Consider the following 22225-nt stretch of genomic DNA (forward strand, 5'->3'; position numbering starts at 1 on the left):
CCACCGATGGTAAAAGAACACTAAAGCTATTTACTTTTCACTTGTTTCCTTACTAGTACTCTCACTATTGTCGAGGAAAATAAATTATTTCGTTTAATTTTCTTCATTCCAACATTTGATAAAATGTAGCCGAATAAAACTTAAAACTTTCATAATAATTAGAACACACCAGCTCGGGTGTGTTTCTCCATAAATTGGAGTGCTGTCTTTGAGCAGTTACCATACGAAATATTGGAATCTTTTGGAAATATTTCGTGTCTTGGACATTGAGTCACTAGGGATACCAAAATATGTAATATGTGATAGTGATTAAAGCAACTATGTTTTAATCCACAGAGTTTCATCCGATAATACCGAATAAAAACCCTCTTGATGAAAACATAGTAACTTTCATGATTATCTCATAATGGTCTCCCAAAAGTTTACGCCCGAAAATAATAAATACATCTAATTTTCATTTGGAAAAATGAGTCCAACGTGTTGAAAGCAATTTCTGAAACGTTTTAAACGATTCACTAGAATTTTAACAGATTTTATCTTACCAAGGATTTATTTCCTTGAAACGACATGTACCTCATGTATAAGTTAATCGGGAAGAAAAAGAAATAACAGTTTTATTTGTGAAATTTAACTTCCACATAGTTCAGCTTAACTCTTGTGAACGTAGAAAGTCTCTACTGTAGCACTCGATCACTCCATAGATCAGCCCTAATCTATGCGACGTGCGATATACGTCAATCATTCATAGATGGCCTCATTGAAATACATCCACTTGGAAGTGGAAGCAAATGTCGATAGAAATTCCAAACCCCCCGTTATTTAACTTACTCTCAGCTCCGAAAGAACCGGAGGGAGAGTAATAACCACGCTGGGATACGAGCCTCGGCAAAAAACTAGTTATCGCGACGCACCACGCTCTGACCTGATCTAGGTCGCCAATGGAAACCAGTTTAATTGTTGGCTAGTTTAAAGGAGTCCCATCGACTTGAATCGATAAAACTGTTTCTCGAAGACATTACACTCGCATTTCGCTTCCCCGACCGAGACACGTACGGAATTCTTACTTTGGAAAATGAGTTCCTGACAGACGGAAATCGAGCTTTCTCAGTCGAGAGCTGAAGTGCGGTTCATAAAAGAAATTGTTAAAAATTGAATTAAGCACTTGAAGAAAAATTAACTAAATCCACATACTAACCCGCAATCCGCCTGAAAAGGCGTGTGGTAGTGGGTGACAGAATACCAGCCACTTACGTATATAAAGCAAATGCTGAAACAAGATTACGACTAGCATTCATTTGTTTATCATTATTATTATTTATTTAATTATTTATAACTTCCCCGTTAACAGCACAGAGACCTTTACAACGGAGGAATCAACAAAGCACGACACTAACATCCATACCCTGAATAGGGACCACCTACCCGGGCGGGATTCGAACCCGCGACCTACGGCTTCTGCGGAAAGAACAGATTCCCATATATATCCGTTCGGCAAAATATATCTCTTAATTTATCGCTTCTGTCGGATCTGGACATATAGTGGGGCTCTAAAATAATATTCTCCTAATGTTTTCCACGAACGCCGCCATTGGTGTATGGGTACCGGAAACTTACGTTAAGTGACCAATGCGGTTTATTTATTGCTACTTTTTCTATTAATGGCCTTAAATACAGGGTGTCCCATTTATCTTGACCACCCGAAATAACCTTTATGTCCAGATGTAAATTCAAAAATGTGTCAAGCAAATGTCCATTAGCCGTCAGGGGGAAAATAATTAGCATGATTGCCTTCCTTGTAGCTTTGTTATTCACAATGATATGAACAGCGGTATGTCTTTTTAAAATGACACCCTATATTTTTTATTCGGCAATTCATTTCCTATCCTAAAGACTCATTCAAAAATGTAGCACAGTGGACCATTAACATAAACACAGTGTTATGAAAAATGACTGACTCAATAGCACTTAGTGCAGGTCCGCGGGTATTAGAACTACTCCACCTGTCATTCATAAAAAATATAGGGTCCCATTTAAAAAAGACATACCGCTGTACATTTCTTTGTAAATAACAAAGCTACAAAGAAGGCAGTCATGCAGATTAATGTCCCCCTGACGGCTAATGGCCATTTGCTTGACACATTTTTGAATTTCCATCTGGATAAAAAGTTATTTCGGTTGGTCAAGATAAATGGGACGCCCTGTATAGTGAGTATGGCATGGGTTGAAAAAGAGAGAAGGCACCACTTCATGAGAGGAAGATTAACTTGATGCGTCGTCGTTGAGTCGTTTCCCTCGAGAGAGACTGCTTTTCCCTCGGGGCAGCGAAAGGGGTCGAGCAGATGCTGGAATCTGGGCTTGTGAGATCTTGCAAGCAGTTCCGCCCCACGTCAAGGAGGAATGGCAGCTTCCGCGCGAAAGCAGGCTGAATGCCACCGTGATCTCCCTATGCACGCATTGAAGTCACCAGCAATTAGAGCGAAGTCTTGATTTTGTGTCATCCCCTTTTTTACTTTCGTCGAATCATTTCGATATGGACTATTATGTCAGGCAGCATGTACAAGTTTAATTTGAGAGAGGGAAGCGTCCAATTAATTTAGCCAAATTTTAATATTTGCAAACGAACATTTGTATAAACGGCCCCAAAGTTATAGAATTAATTGCCCGAGAAAATAAACAATGTAAAAATTTGTAAAAATGTTTAAAAATTAGCTAATTAAAGGATACTGGCTAATTTTGTCAGGGGACTATCTTGACTTTGGAGATGAAAGGAAAGTTCTGATTGATTTGAATAGATTGAAAATAAATGCTAATTCCGATAATGGTAGGCCGTTGTTCTAAACCAAAGATGTTTACAAATAAATTCACGTTCCATTAGTTTAAAAATTTTATAACACTTACTCCATGCATCTTTAAAAAAAACACTGAGGGAATTAAATATTCTATTCTTCTCAAAAAATGGCAAGGACTAATTTAATTATTTTACTTAATATTAGTAAATGATTTATTTGACGGGTTAAGACAGAAATGCTGAATTTGATTGTTGAGAGCCGTCGCTCTCATGATCATATCTTTCTAAATACAATCACGGTCGATAAGTTCACGATTTTATAACGATTTCTGAAGGAATTTTAGAAATGTACTGAGGGTATTTCCTCGTTAAATATTATTCGGCAGTCAATGGATGAGAAAAATGGAATCAATCATAATTTTTTGACGAATTCAATAGAATTTTCTTACTTTCAGGTGGTCTCAGCATTTTATTTTTATGTTATAAAATTTTACCGTAAATCTCACCTTGATTCGACTTTCATCGTTCGAAGCCCAAAAGTCTCGCCCAAAATTTGTTATTATTATTATTCCTGTTTCAAAAATGCTCGATTTTCCCTCTGGCCCGGTATGAAGAAGAGTAAAAGCATCGATTAGGATTGCGAAAGGGATAGTTGAGATGCTGGAATCCGGGGTCTACTTCCACGTAGTTCCACCCTGTGAGCAGTTTAGCGTAGGCATTGGCTTCTGTGCTATATCAGGCCATCTGTGATATCCCCGTACCCACGCCCCGTGCTCTTTAAAATCTAGAATGTGAAATCAGATGTAGTGGAAAATTTGCGCATTACGTACTCAGCATGTTTTAACTGCAAAAAATCCGCCGAAAGAAATCGTAAGAGTTCATTAGGATTTGAACCAGGGCCAAGTTCACTCTATATGATATAAAGTTCAGTTTTTGAACTTTTTATGAGAATGCATTTTTACAAGAACGATTATTTTTTTATGTATCACGCCTCTGGTTCAGATGAGTACCTAACTATCATTATTATTACCTGGTGTTTTTTAAACTTCAAATTTGCCATAATTTAGCCCGCGTATTTTTTATAATATTATCAATAATCAATACTCATCAGCCTCTGTAAACGAGTGCCCTAACAGATATTGTTACCTTTCCTGTACTACGTGACAGTTCTAAGATTTTAGATACACACGTTACTTATATACCAATCCTCTTACTTTTTGCGTAAAATACGTCACATAATGGGGTTCAGGTCCATTCTGACTTCATACTAATGTTCCTTATGAACTTACTCCAATTGATCTCCCAACAGGAAATATGTGAACAATAACATGCGCAACAATTATAGAAAAGACTGTAATTTGCACATAACCCATTATAAATTCCCCCGGTAATTAAAAAAATCAAAGTATTAGCAAAAAAATGATTCATATATGCACCAGGAAACAATACAGTGGAATTGATAAAGGTGCCAATTACTAAAAATAATCACAAAAAACAAATGCACGAACTTTAAATTTTTTGCCGGTTTTTCAATCGCTCACATCTGTAAGAATGTAATAATTCAAAATGCAAATGGCGACGTGACTTTTCAATGTATTCACAGGGAATGTATTTGAAACTAATGATGGCAGCATGTCAAGACAGGATGACAATTGAGAGGCAAAAAAGTCTAAAAGAAATAACCACTTGACAATCGTACATAATATGTCGAGGAAAACGAATAGGAAAACATTAGTAACATTCCCTCGCTATTTTAATCAGGTCATTTCTTACAATTTATTCGACCGCATTATAAGGAGCGCATTATCTCGCCTCAATCAGTCTACTTTTTCTATATTTTGCAATGTAATAATCGGTTAATAATTACACCATCAAATGGAAAATTTGGGGATACTTATAGTGAACCCTTGTCAAAATAAATCTGTAACACGGATGTTAAACATTTATCTCCGTGACAAATGCTTAGGTGAAGTTCAATAATACAGACACGTGTAAAAGTTGGAAAAAGTCGACTTTAGGTAACTATCTTGATAATTTTAAGACGATTTCGTGCGTTTTAAACAAAAAATATGTCAATAAAAATGGCCACTCGAGCAGAAGTTCTCTTAACTCTCGTCATTCCGTGCATAGGAACCGCAAAGGTTACTTGAAATATTCCTATTTTGGTTTGAGGTGGGAAAGAAAGGTTTGACTTACCTTGAGGATGATGTAGTCTAACCACGGGAAGTACGCAAGAATAATGCCGATTATGAGCGATACGATGCCCACGATGATCAAGGCGAGACGACCTGTGGAAGAGAAGAAAATAATGTTTAATGGATACGAATGCAGGCTTTCACCTAGTGGGGTGATTTTCCGATGACCTTATGAAAATATTCGAAAGTTTGACATTAAAAAAATATACAATATATTAATAAAACCTGGCAGAGGATGGAATTCGCATGCATTTTTTAGGTACAAAAAAAGAAAAAAAGGCTAAATTTACAAATGGTGTTTCAAATTATTAATTATTTTTCGTTATTCGTGCAAGAATAATAACAAGTATGGGCTATTGTTTGTTTATTTATGATACGTTAGCTGGTAGAACAGGAGGAGGAAATGAATCTAAAACAACCAGACTCTCGCGCGAGCCTCGTGTTTTAAAAACAGCAAAATTTACATCCAATTAAATATTTTTTCAGGTGACGATAGAAAAAAGTACTATGTATGGCATCGGAATTTATCTTATACACTTATATCTCAGCATTTGAGAATTAACGCCCATATCAGTAGGGAAGCCGGGCAATTCGGCATTTTCAGGGGAGGATTCATGAAATAATAGTTATGTAGTTCAATGAATGTTTAGAAAATTTTAGCACAGATTTTAAGGGAAATAATTTCGTGTCAATACTTCACTAAACAACTCTTATTCCAGCACAAACATTTTTCGGCAACCAGATTCGTCCCCAAAGAAGGCAATAATTGCTAACTAGTTGGTACTGTTGAGCAATTGTGGGTGCCATGCAATTTAAAAAATTTCAACGAATTGATTCACCTGGTTAGCATGAGACGATTTTTCATGGCAAAATTTTTAAATGTAATAGTTATGTAGTAACATGCTATAGAACTAGCTCCTGTATGCACAGCAAAAAGATTAAAAAATGCACGCAGTTTGGTATTTTTGAGAACCAAATCATCTCGGTGCCACAATAATAAATGTGACGTCAATAGACAGTGAGACCGTGGGTTGTGCGTGATATTTGTTGAAAAATAGTGCTGACAAATTCTTAGAAGCAAAGAAATTAATATTAACCATCGAGGAATCGAGTCAAGGGTTATTCCCTCTTCCACTTATATGAGAACCTCTATTTATATTTTTGATAAAAAACGTCGGCAAACAATCAAGTCTTGGCAAATACACAAAGCTCACCTTGAAATTATTTTCATTTCACCATTTCTGACGTAGGAAGATTTAAGAGGTGTTTTGACATCATTTCAGTTGTTGATAGATTTGTTGCTCATCATTAGGAGAACCCAAATGCCCATAATAACTCTTTTTTGTTGCCACGTCTCCAGGATGATTTAGATGGCATGGTTTCCGCAGAAGAGAGTGGACGCATTAAATCGCAGTACTCATTAAAACGATTTACTGCGTTCAGGCGAGAAACTGCAGCATAAAATGCAATCACTTCAATTTATGTTGATAGATAGCTTTCATAACATCCCATAAATAATGTATTAAGATGGAGATTTTGTCTCCCTTTTTTCACTAGTTAAAGTTTAATCCTATTATAAGTATTTGGGATACTGCATTTATAGAAGATCCTCACTATCTTTATCTTGATTCCAAATATATATCAATAGCAAATATATCACAAATTTTACCGAGATTTGGAAAGAAACAGTATAAAAGACACAGTAAAAAGGAGAGAATCACTCGCCTTTGAATTTTCGGTGACACGACCACATTTCGGTGGTACTACTACCAAGATGGTAGTGCCACCGAAACATTAAAATCGTGTCTCTTTTTTTACTGAGTCTTCCCCAACCTGGGTAACATTTGAGGTAAATACCTCATAGAGGAATATCAAGAAATATATGATAGCAAGTATATTATTTTCTCACATCACCCTATAATCTTGCATGGCTTTCATAAGACAATATACAATGGTTATGCGAGCATATAATTCGCAATAGTGACGGCAAGATGAAAATCATTGCGTCGTAAGATCCGATGTTGGCGAGCAGAGGGTTAAATTAGACCGAAGAAAAACTATGTGACTCGTAAATGATATACTTTCAGGCATAACATCGACAGTGATGAGAAAATCAACAGTTTTAGGACTGATAGGGCTATAATATACGTTGCAAACGTGTGGAAATATTAGAGTAGCAAGTGGATAGAAACTTTTATCCAAGACACGTTTTCACGAGGGCTAAAATGCTCTGTATTATCGCTGGGGACGGTAGTTTTGTCACCATGATAATTGAAAGGATCCCGCTTAATAGTAATCGAGTTGTTGTTGTAGATTTATGTGTCTAACGTCTTACATGGTCTTAACAGTATGGTCACCACAGAACGACTGCTTAGCCTAATACAAAACACAACACGCGAGCATGGCGACATCTATACAATATCTCCCTTCCTTTATAACAAAAATAACCTTTGATATAATTATAATGAACCCAGCAACATTCTTGTAAATAGTACATATATATGAGGATACTTTCACACAATCAAGGATACTCTGAGTCGGAGTACTACCTTTTAGGGGGCTTAACAAGTCGGCCCGACCTCGACCTATTAGTCTTTGGCGTTGATAGTTGTTGGTCCTCCTGTCCTGCCCTTGAGTTCTGAGAGCTCATTCCTTGAATTGCCTTGGAAGTGGGGGGCTCTGCTAGGTTAGTGTAATTTTGCACCGATTGTGAAAATGATTTCGAGCTATTATATTTTGGCCTCAAATGATGGCGATTTATGCTATAGATATTTCCATCAAATGTCCTAAGGTAATATGACCTAGGACAATTTTCTGATTCTGCTGTAATAACAGCTGGATGCCAATAATCATTTGGAAATTTTTTAAAAGTGGATATCATCCCCAACCTTTAATTAATTCTTTTGATCTCTGATTAGCATAGGTTTTCATGGAAGTTCTTTGCTTTTTAATGCCACTTTGATATTCTTTAAACGTAACTGTATTCGGTTGTATTTTAAGGGAATATTGCCTCGTGCGTTGAATACTGGCAATGACTGGCAATATTTTGAGAGACGGCGTCTTCAACTCGCAGTAATGATGAAGCCTCCTTTTCAATCAGTGTCTGACGTTTTGTTCAAAATCAGTGGCGCCGACTCCATGGGGCTGGAGGGGGCCCGAGCTCCCTCAAAAATTCATTATGAGGGGGAGGAAAATATGTGTCAGGCTTGTCAATTTTTCCCGGAGTGTCGAGTTATCAAGAGTCGAGTTTTCAGGGCTCTGACGTTGATCTTATGACTCTTTTAAAATGCAAAAACTTTAAAACTCAATATCTATAAAATCTCCAGGTGCAAGACCCCCAATATGGGCCCCCCCAATATTTTTTATAAGTCGGCACACCTGTTCAAAATGTTTAATTAGCGTTAAAAATCTCAAAATTTCTGGCGGCCACGCGTTTGTTACCTTGGTTGAAGTTGTCCAGGTGACTTGAAATCTTGACGGCCAATCACTTGATTAAATTTTTTGAGGGTCCAGTATGAAGCTTTTTGTTGCTTTAGAAATCGCACACTTACTATATAAGTTCGAAAGATGTGACATAAAGGATTATGACACCATGCAATTGTAATAACAATGAAATAGCAGCTAGCAATCTAACATAGCAAAGTGATAACGAGTAACCTCGAACGTCCTTAGATATAAAGACGAGAGAGTACTGACTGAAGGTGAAATTTTGTCCATGTGCTCCTAATTTATCAAAACCTCTCCTCGAGTATGACACGTGAACAAATTATAAGTATAGCAGCACCAAAATAATGTTTTTTGAAAGCTTATATAAGCCATAAATTGTAGACGCAGTTATTTTTCAGGCATTCGAACAAAAGAAACACGTTCAAGGGTCACATATTTCAACGTTTTCTACACATTTTCAAATCACGTCAGAGGAAACAATTTTCTTGCTCCATCTCACTTACAATGATTACGCAAATCGTGGGAAATTGCCACTAGTGTTAACCTTAAAGTTGCATGAGCTACTAAGGATGATAAAACTGTTTACCTTCACCACGATGGGGAGGATATAACTCAAGTTTCTATATATTCTTCCCCACGCGCGTGTATGACCTTCTGACTTGTATATGTATGCAAGCGGAATTTTCAATTGCACAAATAGCATCACAAAAAATAGCGACTTAAAGAAGATAGCGACCGAAGTCTGCAGTCTTAATAGGGGAACTACTCAGACCTTGAGTAAGAAACTATTTTCCGCTACAATACATTTCATTTTCTCGGAGTGTATGAATGCGTCGTGATATTCTCCTGAAAAGGATCTTTAACAGCCCCTATAAAACTAAATTGAAATCTAACATAATTGAGTTAACGGTTGCGACAAAATTATGGGATTGTCAATATCGCATTGCGTGTTAAATGGAAACACGACTTTATATCACTTTAGATACTCGATGAAGTGCTAAGAAGAGTGGAGAAAAGAGAATCCTTCTAAATACATTGAGGGACGACTTAGGTGGCCACATTATGAGGCGTGATTGGCTGACAAAAACAATTGTCGAAGGACATGTGGAAGGGAAGTAGGGTCAGGGACTGCCCAGAATGAGTAACATAGGAAAGGTCATTATGAATATGAAAGAGAAGAAACACGAAACTGTGGAAAGGCTAGCGGGTTGGAGAGCGGAATGGGAGCTGCGTGAAACCAATATTATGATTGTGGACTTAAGACGACGAATAGAAATGAAAGTCGCATGTGATCAGGCCTTCATACGGGAAGGTAAATTATTAATGTACTCGATAAGAGCCACAAAGGACCTCGTTTTCATTTAATCTTATAAGGAGAACTGAGTCAGGTAACATAGGCTGTTTTCCAATTCGCAATTATTCACCCTGCGTTCACTTTTCGATCGTCAACTTACAGATATGACGACAGCAAGGGTGGATCCAATATTTCCTCTGAGGATCCAATCGGCGAGGGCGCAAGGGAACGAAGGGTAATGAACAAGGGGACGCGGATGCTCCCTCGTTAACGTGCTCTCGGAGGAAGTGGACATGAAAATGGCGGCAATGGAAAACTCAGAAATGTCGAACTGGAGTTGCAAGTAATTTTGTGTTTATTATGTGAGCTCTTTTACGTAATATTATATCGCCATTGTGAATTCTTGCCCCTCATCTGCAAAAATATAAGTATAAAGATGAAATTGATTCTTAAATCACCACCAGATGACCAAACACTACCCTGCGCTTCACATTTCGTTACTGTCAATAGTTCGCATTATTTCCGTTCACACTTTATGGGGCTAGTAGAGCATTAGTAAGGAAGCAGGGTGCAAGGGAGAAAGGGAACGAGGGAATGAGTGCATACTATGTGGATTGGAAAACGGCCATATTCATAGATACTACGACAGTGTATGTTCCACTAGCTAGCCTATTTTCGAAAGCGTGTCTGGGGCTCGACAACGCGAGACGCAAGTTGTAAATAGGGTAGTTTTCTTCATCAAAGAAAATGAAAGGCATTGATTGCGATTCGTTACCCACCATTAGTGTATTCATAATATACAAATTATTTGGTTTTAGAAATCCCAGTTTAGACGAATGGCAATGGTCAATTTTAACCGCATTTGAGTTAGCCCAGATTGGCGCCCATGCGATTCCACTCCACGTGACGTCACAGGGACCTAGTTTCTATACGAATAGATAGGAGTTTTACATCGTCTGAGATTACCAATGCATGCACGAGGCACAGAGCTCAGGGAAACATGTCTTAATAATCACCTATTAAAACTGCCTATGGTCGGAAAGTTTCCCTCGTTTGATAGGGTATTACTAATCCTTATTGAAGCAAAGCGCTACCTGCTAGCTGGGTACTCTGCTACCGGCTAGCAGCCTGCATCGCAGCGGTGCACATATCCTCGCCCAGAGGTCAACTCCCACGGCGACAGCGAGAACCAGAATGACGTCACACGGACTTTTCCCAGCATTCATACTTAGCCGTCGCGTTTTCGCGCGGTTGAAAATTTTCACTTTTCATTTAATCGCGAAAAATATATATCGTCATTTAAAAGTCTAAAAGCGGAAACGCGTACTCCAGGAGTAATAATCCTTCGATTTACGCAATAAAAAAATGATAGGAAACCACCGTATTCACGATTCATTTAGCATTTACGAGTGATGAGGACGTTTTTTTGCTCAAATTATTTCAATCTCATGGCTGTTTAAGATTTGAAAGACCCCACGACGACGTAACATGCAGGATACTGTTCCGGGTCAACGGATAATTATGCACTTTTACCCGTTCATTGGCGACTATCTAGTTTTCAATGCATGGATATGGAGTAATAGAGTGGCCTGCCCTCGACAACATATAAATTCGAATTTCAAACATTCGCTCAAGATTCCATACACTGGATAACTCCGCGTCCCGTTTAGTTTAGAACGATTCGGTGAACGTGTTCTCCTCTGGATGGCTCACGGAGGGAAGTCACAGCGAGATCAATTGATGTATACAAGTATTTTAGGTTTTGCGGAATTTGGACAATAATACGCATATAATTTTCAGTTCATATTTTTTTCTAGAAATTTAATTCAATCGCAGCACCCCTTTCAAGCGGGACTACCAGGATTTTAAGACAGTATTTTTTTGATAATGGCTAAAAAAAAGGAGTGCAGTGACGAGACTTTTTTACTTTTAACGTCATTATTACGGCATAATAAACATGATATCAGCTAATGTTAAAAATGTGTAAATATCGAACTAGTTAGGACCAAATATCGCTGAGCAAATATCGGCATAGGATTCAGTCTATAAATACACGCTTTAAAATACAATTTGGATGGAAATATACCACGAAAATGCTATTTTCGTGGCCTTAAATCGATGAGGTACAAATGAAGGAGCGTATTTTGAAATGTACTCAGTTCCTCTGACCATCTTTCTTAGAAACGGCTTCTTGGTTTCCCGTTGACGGTAATAGCATCGGTATTTTCCGGAACACAAAAGGGATTGCCGCTTAAAGGGATGAGGAATTGAGGAGTTTCGGTTTTATCGATACTATCCTCGATGGCAAGATTATTCGCCCCGACTAATAATAATAGAAGTCTGACGGGGAACGATTCGTAGAACCCCGTTGGGAATTGATAATCTTTTGCCGACCGACGCGTAATTGGGGATACAGTGGCGTTTAATCGAACCATCTCCAAGCAGACGAGCAGAGCGGATCATCACCACCGAACACTGGAATTAGGCGCAACATCTGCAGTGATTTCAATCGCAAATTGCATTGTCACGGCTGATTACATTCGGAAAAGGGAATATTCAAGATTGAGTACATTCTTCACGTCAAGAAAAACCATCACCATTATCCATCATTTAGGTTAACGATGCAATTCCTCTTCACCTCCTGAGCTGAGCAATTCTCAAACAATGTAGCAGTTCAGTTGAGTTCAAGATTGGGTCGAACCCATTCCATAAGCAGCGTTTCAATCACAACTACTTTGGGCAACGTTGAATTAAAGCAAAATTTGTGAGCTTGAAACTCATTCAAGGAAAACACATGCATCAAAAGTAATCAGAAAAGTATTTGTTTCTACTTTTTTTCGAACTTTTACCTATTGATAACAGATCAAATACGTTGTATTTTGAACACGTGTGCATAAATGTAAATTTCATGTTCTGGAGTACATGATTTAGGATTTGATGTTCAAAATGATAGATTTTCCATGCAGGTGACTTCATTTTTCTCGCAATCTTCCATAAGAGGAATTTCGGTTGAGCAAATATTTCAACTTCCTTCACCAGCCAATTTAGCACTGATATAAAAACCAAATAAACACTTGAGGACGCACTACCGTTATTGCTAGAGTTTCCAAAACAACCAGCTTAGGAATACAATATATCTGTAAGTATAATCAATGGAAAAACTATCGCCATCTATCACCATAGAAATAACCAGGTTTTTTTTTAATGATTCACTGGTTATTTTCTTTTTTTCTATTCCCAATTATCATTACGCCTGTTTCTCTGATGAAATGAAAGTCAAGGGCAAACCATGTTTAAAATAGTGAAGAATTCAAGTGAAAACTTTATTACGCTCATCTATATACTATTTTATTTGTACCAATGCCATTAGGAATTTTGTATCTGATAGGAATACAAGCATTAGTATTAGAGGACCTAGTAAGGAGGATTGGTATAAGGTTCGCACCGCAGAGCGAACTTTTGAACAGCCCTTTTAGAATGAGTGAAGAATAAGGATAATAATATCTACAAGGCGTTAGGCAAGGAACATATATGATTGTTTCAAAAACAAAACTTTTCGATACCAAACAGTGTGACCTCAAGTCCTGAAAGTATGGACTCAATTAAGACTAACGCGAAAATACTACTCTCACGAAATCGGGCCACATATTAAGTAAATATTAAAGGTCCACCTGAAAACCCGTGGTCTTCATAGTGGAAAATTTTTGGCTTCAAAGGGTTAAATATTAATTAATGAAGACAATTTGACCTCTATTGCAAAATAAACTAAGAAAAGTATTGATTTCACCCACAGAAAATTTCATTCCCTCACGATGCCACTTATAAATGGCTATCGCATTTTCATTTATTTCCGTTTATAGTTTGCTTTGAGGCTAATTAGTGGATCATAACGAGCAATATAGAGTCACTCTATATCACAATAGAAAGGGGAGGGATTTAGGAGTTACTAAGCGTGAGATTACAATAGCCATCTCCAAATCTTGATTTCTGTCAATTTTAATGAACAACTAACTAACCACAAGGATTCTTATTGAGGAAAGCAGCGGGTGTTACACGATAGCTATCGGTAACTTGCAAGTTGGCGGTTGAAGGAAGGAGAGAGAGCAACTTTTTTGACCGTTTTAAGCCAATAAGCACTATAGCATCACTAATTGCGACGAAAATAGAATACTCATATTAATGATGACGTCTAGCGGATTATAACTAAGGAAGGAATTTTATGAAAAAATGAGCTTCTTCTGAAAGCTCAAATTTCTTTTGCGATTTTCAACAAGCATCAATAAAAAATTATAATTATAAATTCCAACTGGGCATTCTGAGCATATTGGCATTCTTCACTCTGAGCATTGGAAATTCTAGGCATTTTCTGAGCCATTGTGTTCCAATACGACGCACAAGCGCTGAAATGAGTCCAACTAAGTCAATTAAGAAGATATTATCTCTTAATATGAACATTATTTTTTTATGAATTTCCAAAGAATGGTAAGCTGAATTGACCCCAACAACCTTTGTATAACTTACAAGTCTTAGCTATCAAGAATTTTTTAGAATAACTTATAGAGGCGAGAGTAAAAACATAATTAAATGCCTTTTGGACGTCCTATTCTATGTCAAAATAACGATGAGGTGAAGTAAAGGTTAAAAGTCATGGAAAAACACTTAACGGTGGAAGAATGTCTATCCGACGCGTTTCTAACACTCCTTGTTTTTTAATGTCTCTATGAAGCACATGATTTTATTCCAGTCCGGTAAATGATGTAAAATTATAAGTTGCTAGTTCCTTATGAAAAGGGAAAAGAAACCAGTGACTAATCGCTGAATGCTCAATTAATATCTTTTGAAAAGTGATGTTTTATGTCTATTCCTCACTATACATTTCACCCTAAATAATTAAATATTTATTTTGGATAGAAATTTAAAACATATTTTAATACTACCCTGTTAAAGACTTCGACCAGGAGGGTTGATGGTCAGAGCAAATCGTTTATGGCCGTTTTTCAATCAATGCATGCCACGTTGATGACCAAAGTGAATGGATGGACTTTAAATTCTTTTAATCAGTAAAATAATCAGCATGACTAGTGAATTCGTATCATCCGTACCGCGTAATAGAAATTAGAAAATGAGAACCGAGTATAAATTAAAATAAAATAAGTAAGGTATAATAAAAACTGATTCCAAGGGTCGGGCGATGACGTAAAGTCAACCTTCATCCGCAAACACCGTGTTTTGCTGATAAAAGAACGCGAGTTACGACAGCCTGAAGTTCTAGATTACATCAAAATATTATTTCAAACCTCGACTTTTATCTCCAATTACGCGTTTTGGCGGGAAAAAAATTAAAAGCGGCACTAGAGCCACACATACGTCAGCCGAAGAAACGCGACACCACAGCCGCAATATCTTTGACGTGGTCCAAGGAAGAAATGGCATCAAAGATGCCTCGTTCGGAAAACAACAGCGAAACGGTATACGCCAGAAAAACTGGAGCGCGTCACATCAACTGGTGCAATTACTGGCGAGTCGAACGCAATGGAAATTCACGAGTGTGGTCGCGCAGATAAGTTTCGGATGACCACTAGGGGGATCTAATTCCGCCTTCACGCATGTTTACTCAAGATATATCATTTACCACGGCACGTGTAGTAACACTGGAGTCGATGGCTCACGCCATGAAGACTTTACCGCTGTTAAGGGTTATCCACTCAAAAATATCGGCTCAATAAAATTTTTAAAGGCCTGATTACACGGTAAATAAACGCGTACGAGTAAATACCTAATGTAAGAACGCGTGAATGAACAAGAATATTCACCGTGAAAACACTCAATTTATCGAATCGAATTAGGTTTCCCCATTCTAACGTCTGAATCCACTCTTGCTGCAATCTCCTTTGCTTGCTTCATGCTTCCCTTGGTGCAGTTCCAATAACTGTACATCTATTAGCTCAGATTTTACCATCCACTGAAAGATATTTTAATGCATCCTGCTTCCATTCTTTTCTTTCTTCTTTATTTTGAGTCAATGTCTTATCATCTATTACCAATAACGTCAGGCTTTACTTTGCGATGCCTTTCCACAATGGAAAATGAAAGTATAACTTTTAGTGAGTAAGATGTAATCTGAACCTGTGACTTTTTCTTGTCCGTTAAACAAATACAGTGAATCTTGCTATGCGCAATTTTTGTATTTTCTAGCCATCTAATTTTCCATTTGAATTGACATTCGGCGATGGAAACGTATTTGACACGAGGAGACAGATGACGTAGACCCGATGCCGATAAGATATATGAGCCGCATGCCCTTGGTGGACAGACTGATTACGGTTAATCCCAAAGTCAACACGCATACATTCCTATGTATTGGGCGCGTGGTGACCCCATGGGATTTTCCGCTCTAACACTACCTGGACCATCTCGTAAAACCCTCCACAAGGACGCCCTTGCAGAAGAAAACCTAGGGTATCATTATCGAATTCCAAAATGAGCGATCGGAGAAAGTGTATCTCCGCATCTCAGCCGCCGGCTCTTCCCCGATGACCTCAAACCTTCAATACCACATCGCATTCCCGACACAGGTGACCACCAAAGGTCAATATCAATCGAGATGTGTCGCGTGATCATTATAAAAGCTTAAAAAAAACTATGGAGACGAGGAAGAGGAAGCGATTTACTTGATTTATCGATGCCACGCCATATTCATGTAACCAATCGACACAAATATTCGATCGCTAGTACTTAGTCCATTGCTGATTAAAGACTATTTCGCAAAGTGAAAGGAGCTTAAATATTGTTGGAAGAAGTTATCATTTCACCATTTTAGAAATTATAATGATCACTACCTGAAATAAGCTCGAAATAAAATGGAAGTAACTCTATTTGCAACATTTGTCTTCATTTCTCAAATACATAGTATATTTCTCAAAGTATATTTCCAATGATTAATTTATTTCCAGAAAATAAGAAAAGATAAAGCAAAGAAAACAACAAAAAGGAGCCGTTAAGGTGGCTAAGTCTCACTATAGAAGTTTGGAGTAACAGCCTTGTTTTCGTTGACCATTATGCTCGTGATTCAATCACCGGGGTCCAGACACGCTATTAATTAGTTTTTAAAAGTATAAATAAGCAACAACGTGAGATGATTAATTTCAAAATAGTTCGTCAATCTAGATCCCAGCAATTTAAAACTCATCTTCATGTATAAAAAATAAGATGCCTATAATTTCATCTAAAAACAGGTTTTCGCAACAAATTCAGATATCGATTGAGATACAGAGGGAATATGTAATAAATTTAGGGCTTAGCAAGCTTATATTCACTTTAAGCACTTGTGTTTTTAGTAATATTGTCCCAATAGTTATGGATATATCCCAATGAATCCCGATGGCTGTACTGATAATCTCCTTGCAGACATATTAAATGCCTGTTTTGTAGCTTAATGTCGTGAAAGGATACGTTGATTGAACATCACTTTTCTGTCTGCAATGGTAAAAGGCCGCATAAATTACCAACTCTGCCAAAAAAATTGATAACTAGAATGCTAACCTTAGATAGGAGTGCGGTATCCGCTAGAGAAAAAGTTCCGAAAACTTGATCTGTCATTTCCTACAAGTTTACGTAAAGCTAAACATCATAAATCGATAAAGTTTTTGCAGAAATATGAAGAATTTAATTCCTGATGAAGTGTATAAATGAGTTCGTTAGAACTAAAATATATACTGCAACCATTCTGGAAGCTAACACTACGCTTTTGCTTTGCCAACTGAACTGCGAGAGGGAGCGGTTTTTGTGGTGTCTCATATTTTACCACATATCTAAAGTTTCTACCATTGCAAAAATCAGGAAAGTCAAAGCAATCTTACATCATCAATGAAAAAAATAAATACCAAGGTGCTTTGATAAAATCACAAAAAACCCGGCGCGATTAAAATCACATTCCAACCGCTTGAACCGTTAAAGGGATTTAATACGGATTTATTTTCTATTTCTCAATAAATAATTAAATGAAAAAAATTACGACGCCCTAGAGACTGATGCTTAAAGCAATTACCATGCAAAATTTTCTTAAGTGTCTATATTAAATCAATCTCATATATGACCTTGGGTGCTGCCAGAAACAAATTGGAGGCATTAAATTACCTTTGAAAAACTTCTAGAATGTGAACTCTGACACGATAATTACAAAATAAACGCAACAATTAGAGGAGAGGAAAATATGTTTTTAACTCGAGGTCTTCCTGTTTTGAGAAGGTATTACACGAGGGAAAGATATAGCTAATACCAGATAACTGAGAGGCATTTTAGTACGGATATATTTTTCTTAACCTTTAGCTTCAATTATTCCCCTACGCATTCTGAATTGCAAATGATTAGCCAACAACTAAGTAGAAATACTTAAAAGTCATATGAATGCTGGCACTCTTTCTTACTAGCACAGCTGTTCCCCGATAAGCAAAGATTGTAACACAGTATCTTTCTATTGTTAAATTTTATCAAATATCCCAAATGTGTTTTTTATATTAAAAGTATTTAGAGATAGAGGTCAACTTTCTAATTTATCCATTAATAAAGGTCGTCATTTAAATATTATAATATTATTTGGGAGTTCATGCCCTCAGTATTTGAATATTGTTCTCACTGAATCAAACTTTACAACTAAGACGTATTTGGTATTCGTGGGCTTTACGAATTCCAAATTCTTAGGGGCTCTGTCACATAGGTATTCTTGGACAAGACTACTTGGGCTTTACGAATTCTAGCTTCTTCAGGGTTCTGCGACAGATTCTAGACAGGTGCTTAAGGAAAATAGTTACAGTGATGATTCTGATGCTACAACTCTTAAAGCAATACCATGTGCAGAGGTCATCCCGAGTACTACGATGTAGAATGAAGTAATAGACAAACGCAACTTTGGCTATACATGAATAAGCGGGATAATAATTGGGACCTTAAGCGGAAAAAATTACGTCACACTTCCCGAACGCATCCCTATTGAGTATGAGCTGAATTACCGTTGGGAACATACGAGAGTGCACTCAGCCGCAGTGGAACGCTTACTGCTAACTAGAAATCCCTCGTTTGTCCCGCAAACTAGACTACATGGCTTTCCGCCTTCCATCTCGATCAAGTTCACTGCTCGCCGTGCCTCGTGGCGGAAAGCGCTCCTCTCTTGTTTGCCATTCTCGTACTTGAGTTAATTCCAATTCACACGCTGCAGTCAACGACCACTCATGGGTTATGGCATGGGATGCACTCTTAACAAAAGTAATGCCGTGAATGAGCCACGTGATAAATACAAATAAGCCACGTTAACAGCTCTGAAGCAGCTCTATATGTGTATTGTACTGCCCCGCAAGCAGCCTCAATACCGTTAACAGCTGTTAAAGAGTAAGTGAATGAAAAATACAAGTAGGTTCACGTGAATTGACTGTCTAAGTTCGGCCAATAATTTTTACAGTACTTTTTATCAAATATCACAATGTGTTTTTTTAGATTAAAAATATTTAAAGATATCAGGTTATTTATATTATTTATTCATGAATTACTGCAGTAATTTAAATACATATTGAAATATTATTTGAGAGTTCATGTACTAATTGTTTGAATTTTGTTTCCACAGAACTTGCCCAAGGAGAATTTGTTGCAATTGCAAGGTTCTTCGTAATGTTTTTCTCAATTTCACTAGATTAGGTGCTAATACGAAACGCAAAATCCATATTGTTTGACTTAGAGTTTCGAAGAACCTTGCCCTTGATAAAAAAATACACACAACTCCGGAGGAAGTCTGTGCTTATTTAAAATCGTTTGTTTGCGGGAAAAACACGCTCCGGAATGAGGAAATGTGTCGCCATTAAAGAAAAATACACTTTTAAAATAGAAAAGTAACAAAGGTGGAGCTTTCATTGAACAATTATACGCGAATAAAACAAGTCTGTTTTTGAATATGGGTTCTTGAATAATAAGCCGGCCGGAAATCGTCTGAAGGTATTCATCATTGACACCCCGATAGGCATATGAAAAACTCCGATTGATTATTTTTATTTAAATTTACTAGATAAAGGATTGAGAACCTTAGTAAATTAATCGTAGGAGATAGAACGGTGTAGACTCAAGTAGTATATTGCTGTTTCCTGGAATAATAAATTAAAATTTCTATTTTTAGACGATGAATTATGTGTCTACCACTGGTATTTATATCAATATCTTCTGACTATCCCTTGCATTCAGTGAACAAACCTCCAAGAGACCAAGGAGATCTGTTAAAAAAATCCTAATGCTATGATGCCAAAACTACGTGAACAAACCAAGCAATCCAGGCCTCACATTTGGGGAACGTAACCCAAATGATAAGAAATCGTAAGGTCTATGAAAATGTCACCAAACCGAAACAAGAGCCTTTGGGCGTGCCTGCTTCCAAAAATCTCCCGAGGAAGAAAGTTGTTTAGCTGGCGCTCCCTCACTCTCGGTGGCAGACCTGACGCGTGAACCTTGCCTCACACCGGGGGGACCCCAACTCCGTGCGCGGTTACATCACCTGCCTCTCTTCGCGGCGGGAAAAAATCATCCTTCACCTTCCAACCTTGACTCCGCTGTGGTGACGACAAATCGGAATATTTTAAGCGAGCTCCCACACATGGGAAAAGCGTGGAGCAGAGGCACGGAACAAGGGTCCACCGAACGCGTCCTTGCGTGTAACGCCTCTTCGCCATCTTGTCGCGTCCGTGAGAATTAAGCAGGGCACCATCGATCAAGGCCTGAGAGGCGAAAATAGACTCGTGCCGTGCCGCGCCACTGCCTATGTCGAATTTGCGACGCCGAATCTTCCAACGGGCGTGGATGCCGGCGCGCGGCGTCATCGTAAAATTGGCGACAATACGGAAAACTCAGGACACAATTATGTTCCCTCGAAATTTCTCAGAGGTGGGATAACGTCAAAATAAAATTGCCGATATTACGATTGTTGAAAGAAATAAAATGATGATAATTAATCAATTTATCTCAATTTTGTCCAAAATCGTGTGTTCCAGTGTTTGATTGTAAGCTCAAGTTAGATACAAATGCAAGTTAATGGCATCGTATAAGCATGATAAATATCATAAGGGTGGTAAGGACATTTTATTTTGATAAATAAGTAATTAAAAAAATAAATATAGTACTTAAACGAGTGCATTCATATTTAATATGCTCTTCGGAAACACAGTACACCAGGGTAATTTATAAACGAAAACTATAGTCATAAACCAATGTTTTTACGCCAATGGAAACGACAAAAATAACATAATAATGTAATTATAATAGCATAACGACACCTTTCTCACCTCCCGGTGACCATATGCAGCATTAATAATATTAATTATTAAATAATTCTTGAAAAAAGTGAAATATTTAGTAAAAATAAATATTGAAAAATTATATTTAAGCACTGAATGAAAAGGAAGAATAATGTATATTAGTGCGGGCCGCTGCCTATTAATATTGGATGATCGTAACCCGTACACAAGATATCCTCTCGGTGCACCTCTATTCCTCCATTAAATTCCATGAAATTGCATAACCTGAAGTGGTGTATTTTGTTACGGCAGAATAAAAATTATAATTATTACTCATCAGCCAACGTAAATTTTAGTCCAATGTATAATCAATTTGAAATAGCTACCATAAGTTAATAGAGAAGAAAATTGTTTACAGGCAATGACTACCTCTTAAAATACACCACGAGAATCAAAAACCCTTAAAAGTCAACTTTCACTCAAGGTATAAGTGGGTATCTATTAATTACTTGAGGCGTTTAGGGGGGGAGAATGTCAAGCCGATTCACACGCAATCCTACATGGGGAGGGGGGGTGCTGGCAAGTATCACGTAAATTGTTTCCGCAGAAAATTGTATAAAATTGCGAGCAAACTGGGTTTGGTCAGCAAAACGTGTTTCTCTATTAAAAATAATTAAACAAATTATTTTGTTAATAAATCAAACGCAATGATGCATAGATTAACGTATTTACACTTAAAATACGCAATTTAAACAATCCCACGTGTAATGATACCCTTACCTTTCCAAAGCAACTTTAGGATCTAATCACCGAGTGACTGAATGTTTGGGGTCGAGCAAAACTCACGATATCTCACTAAGGGGAAAAGGGGAGGGGTGTTAGAAAATCGCCAAATCACCTCATGCTTAGATTAGACCTATTACAAACTGATCAACAATCGCAGCTCTCAGCAATCAAATCAAATATCCTCCTGGAATACATGGATGCTAATGGCGCAAAGCAGTTATTCTTAATTTTTACCGTGTTCCACCAATTTTAAAAATCTGAAAAAAATTGAGATTATACTTTAAGATAGGGGTAACAGCATATATTTATTTCGGCGTGTCTATTGTTTACAAAAATTTTTAATTTAATTTTGAAATTTCAAACTTTTGTAAAAGTTTAGTTTTTGGTTCCAAAGTTTTGAAAAAAATCAGAATGGTAGAAAGTAATATTATAAACACTTTACAATCAA

General features: G+C 37.4%; 1 protein-coding gene across 1 annotated transcript in view; it reads right to left on the bottom strand.

The window, feature by feature from the left end:
* LOC124154001 (scavenger receptor class B member 1-like) overlaps window positions 1-22225 on the bottom strand; it is a 136608-nt gene that overhangs the window by 91743 nt on the left and 22640 nt on the right. Inside the window, exon 2 of the mRNA XM_046527468.1 lies at window positions 4985-5076. Within this exon, the coding sequence (XP_046383424.1) occupies window positions 4985-5076 (92 nt within the window). The remainder of the gene's footprint in view (window positions 1-4984; window positions 5077-22225) is intronic.

This window comes from Ischnura elegans, chromosome 2, assembly GCF_921293095.1.
Source record: "Ischnura elegans chromosome 2, ioIscEleg1.1, whole genome shotgun sequence".
Lineage (NCBI taxonomy): Eukaryota > Metazoa > Arthropoda > Insecta > Odonata > Coenagrionidae > Ischnura > Ischnura elegans.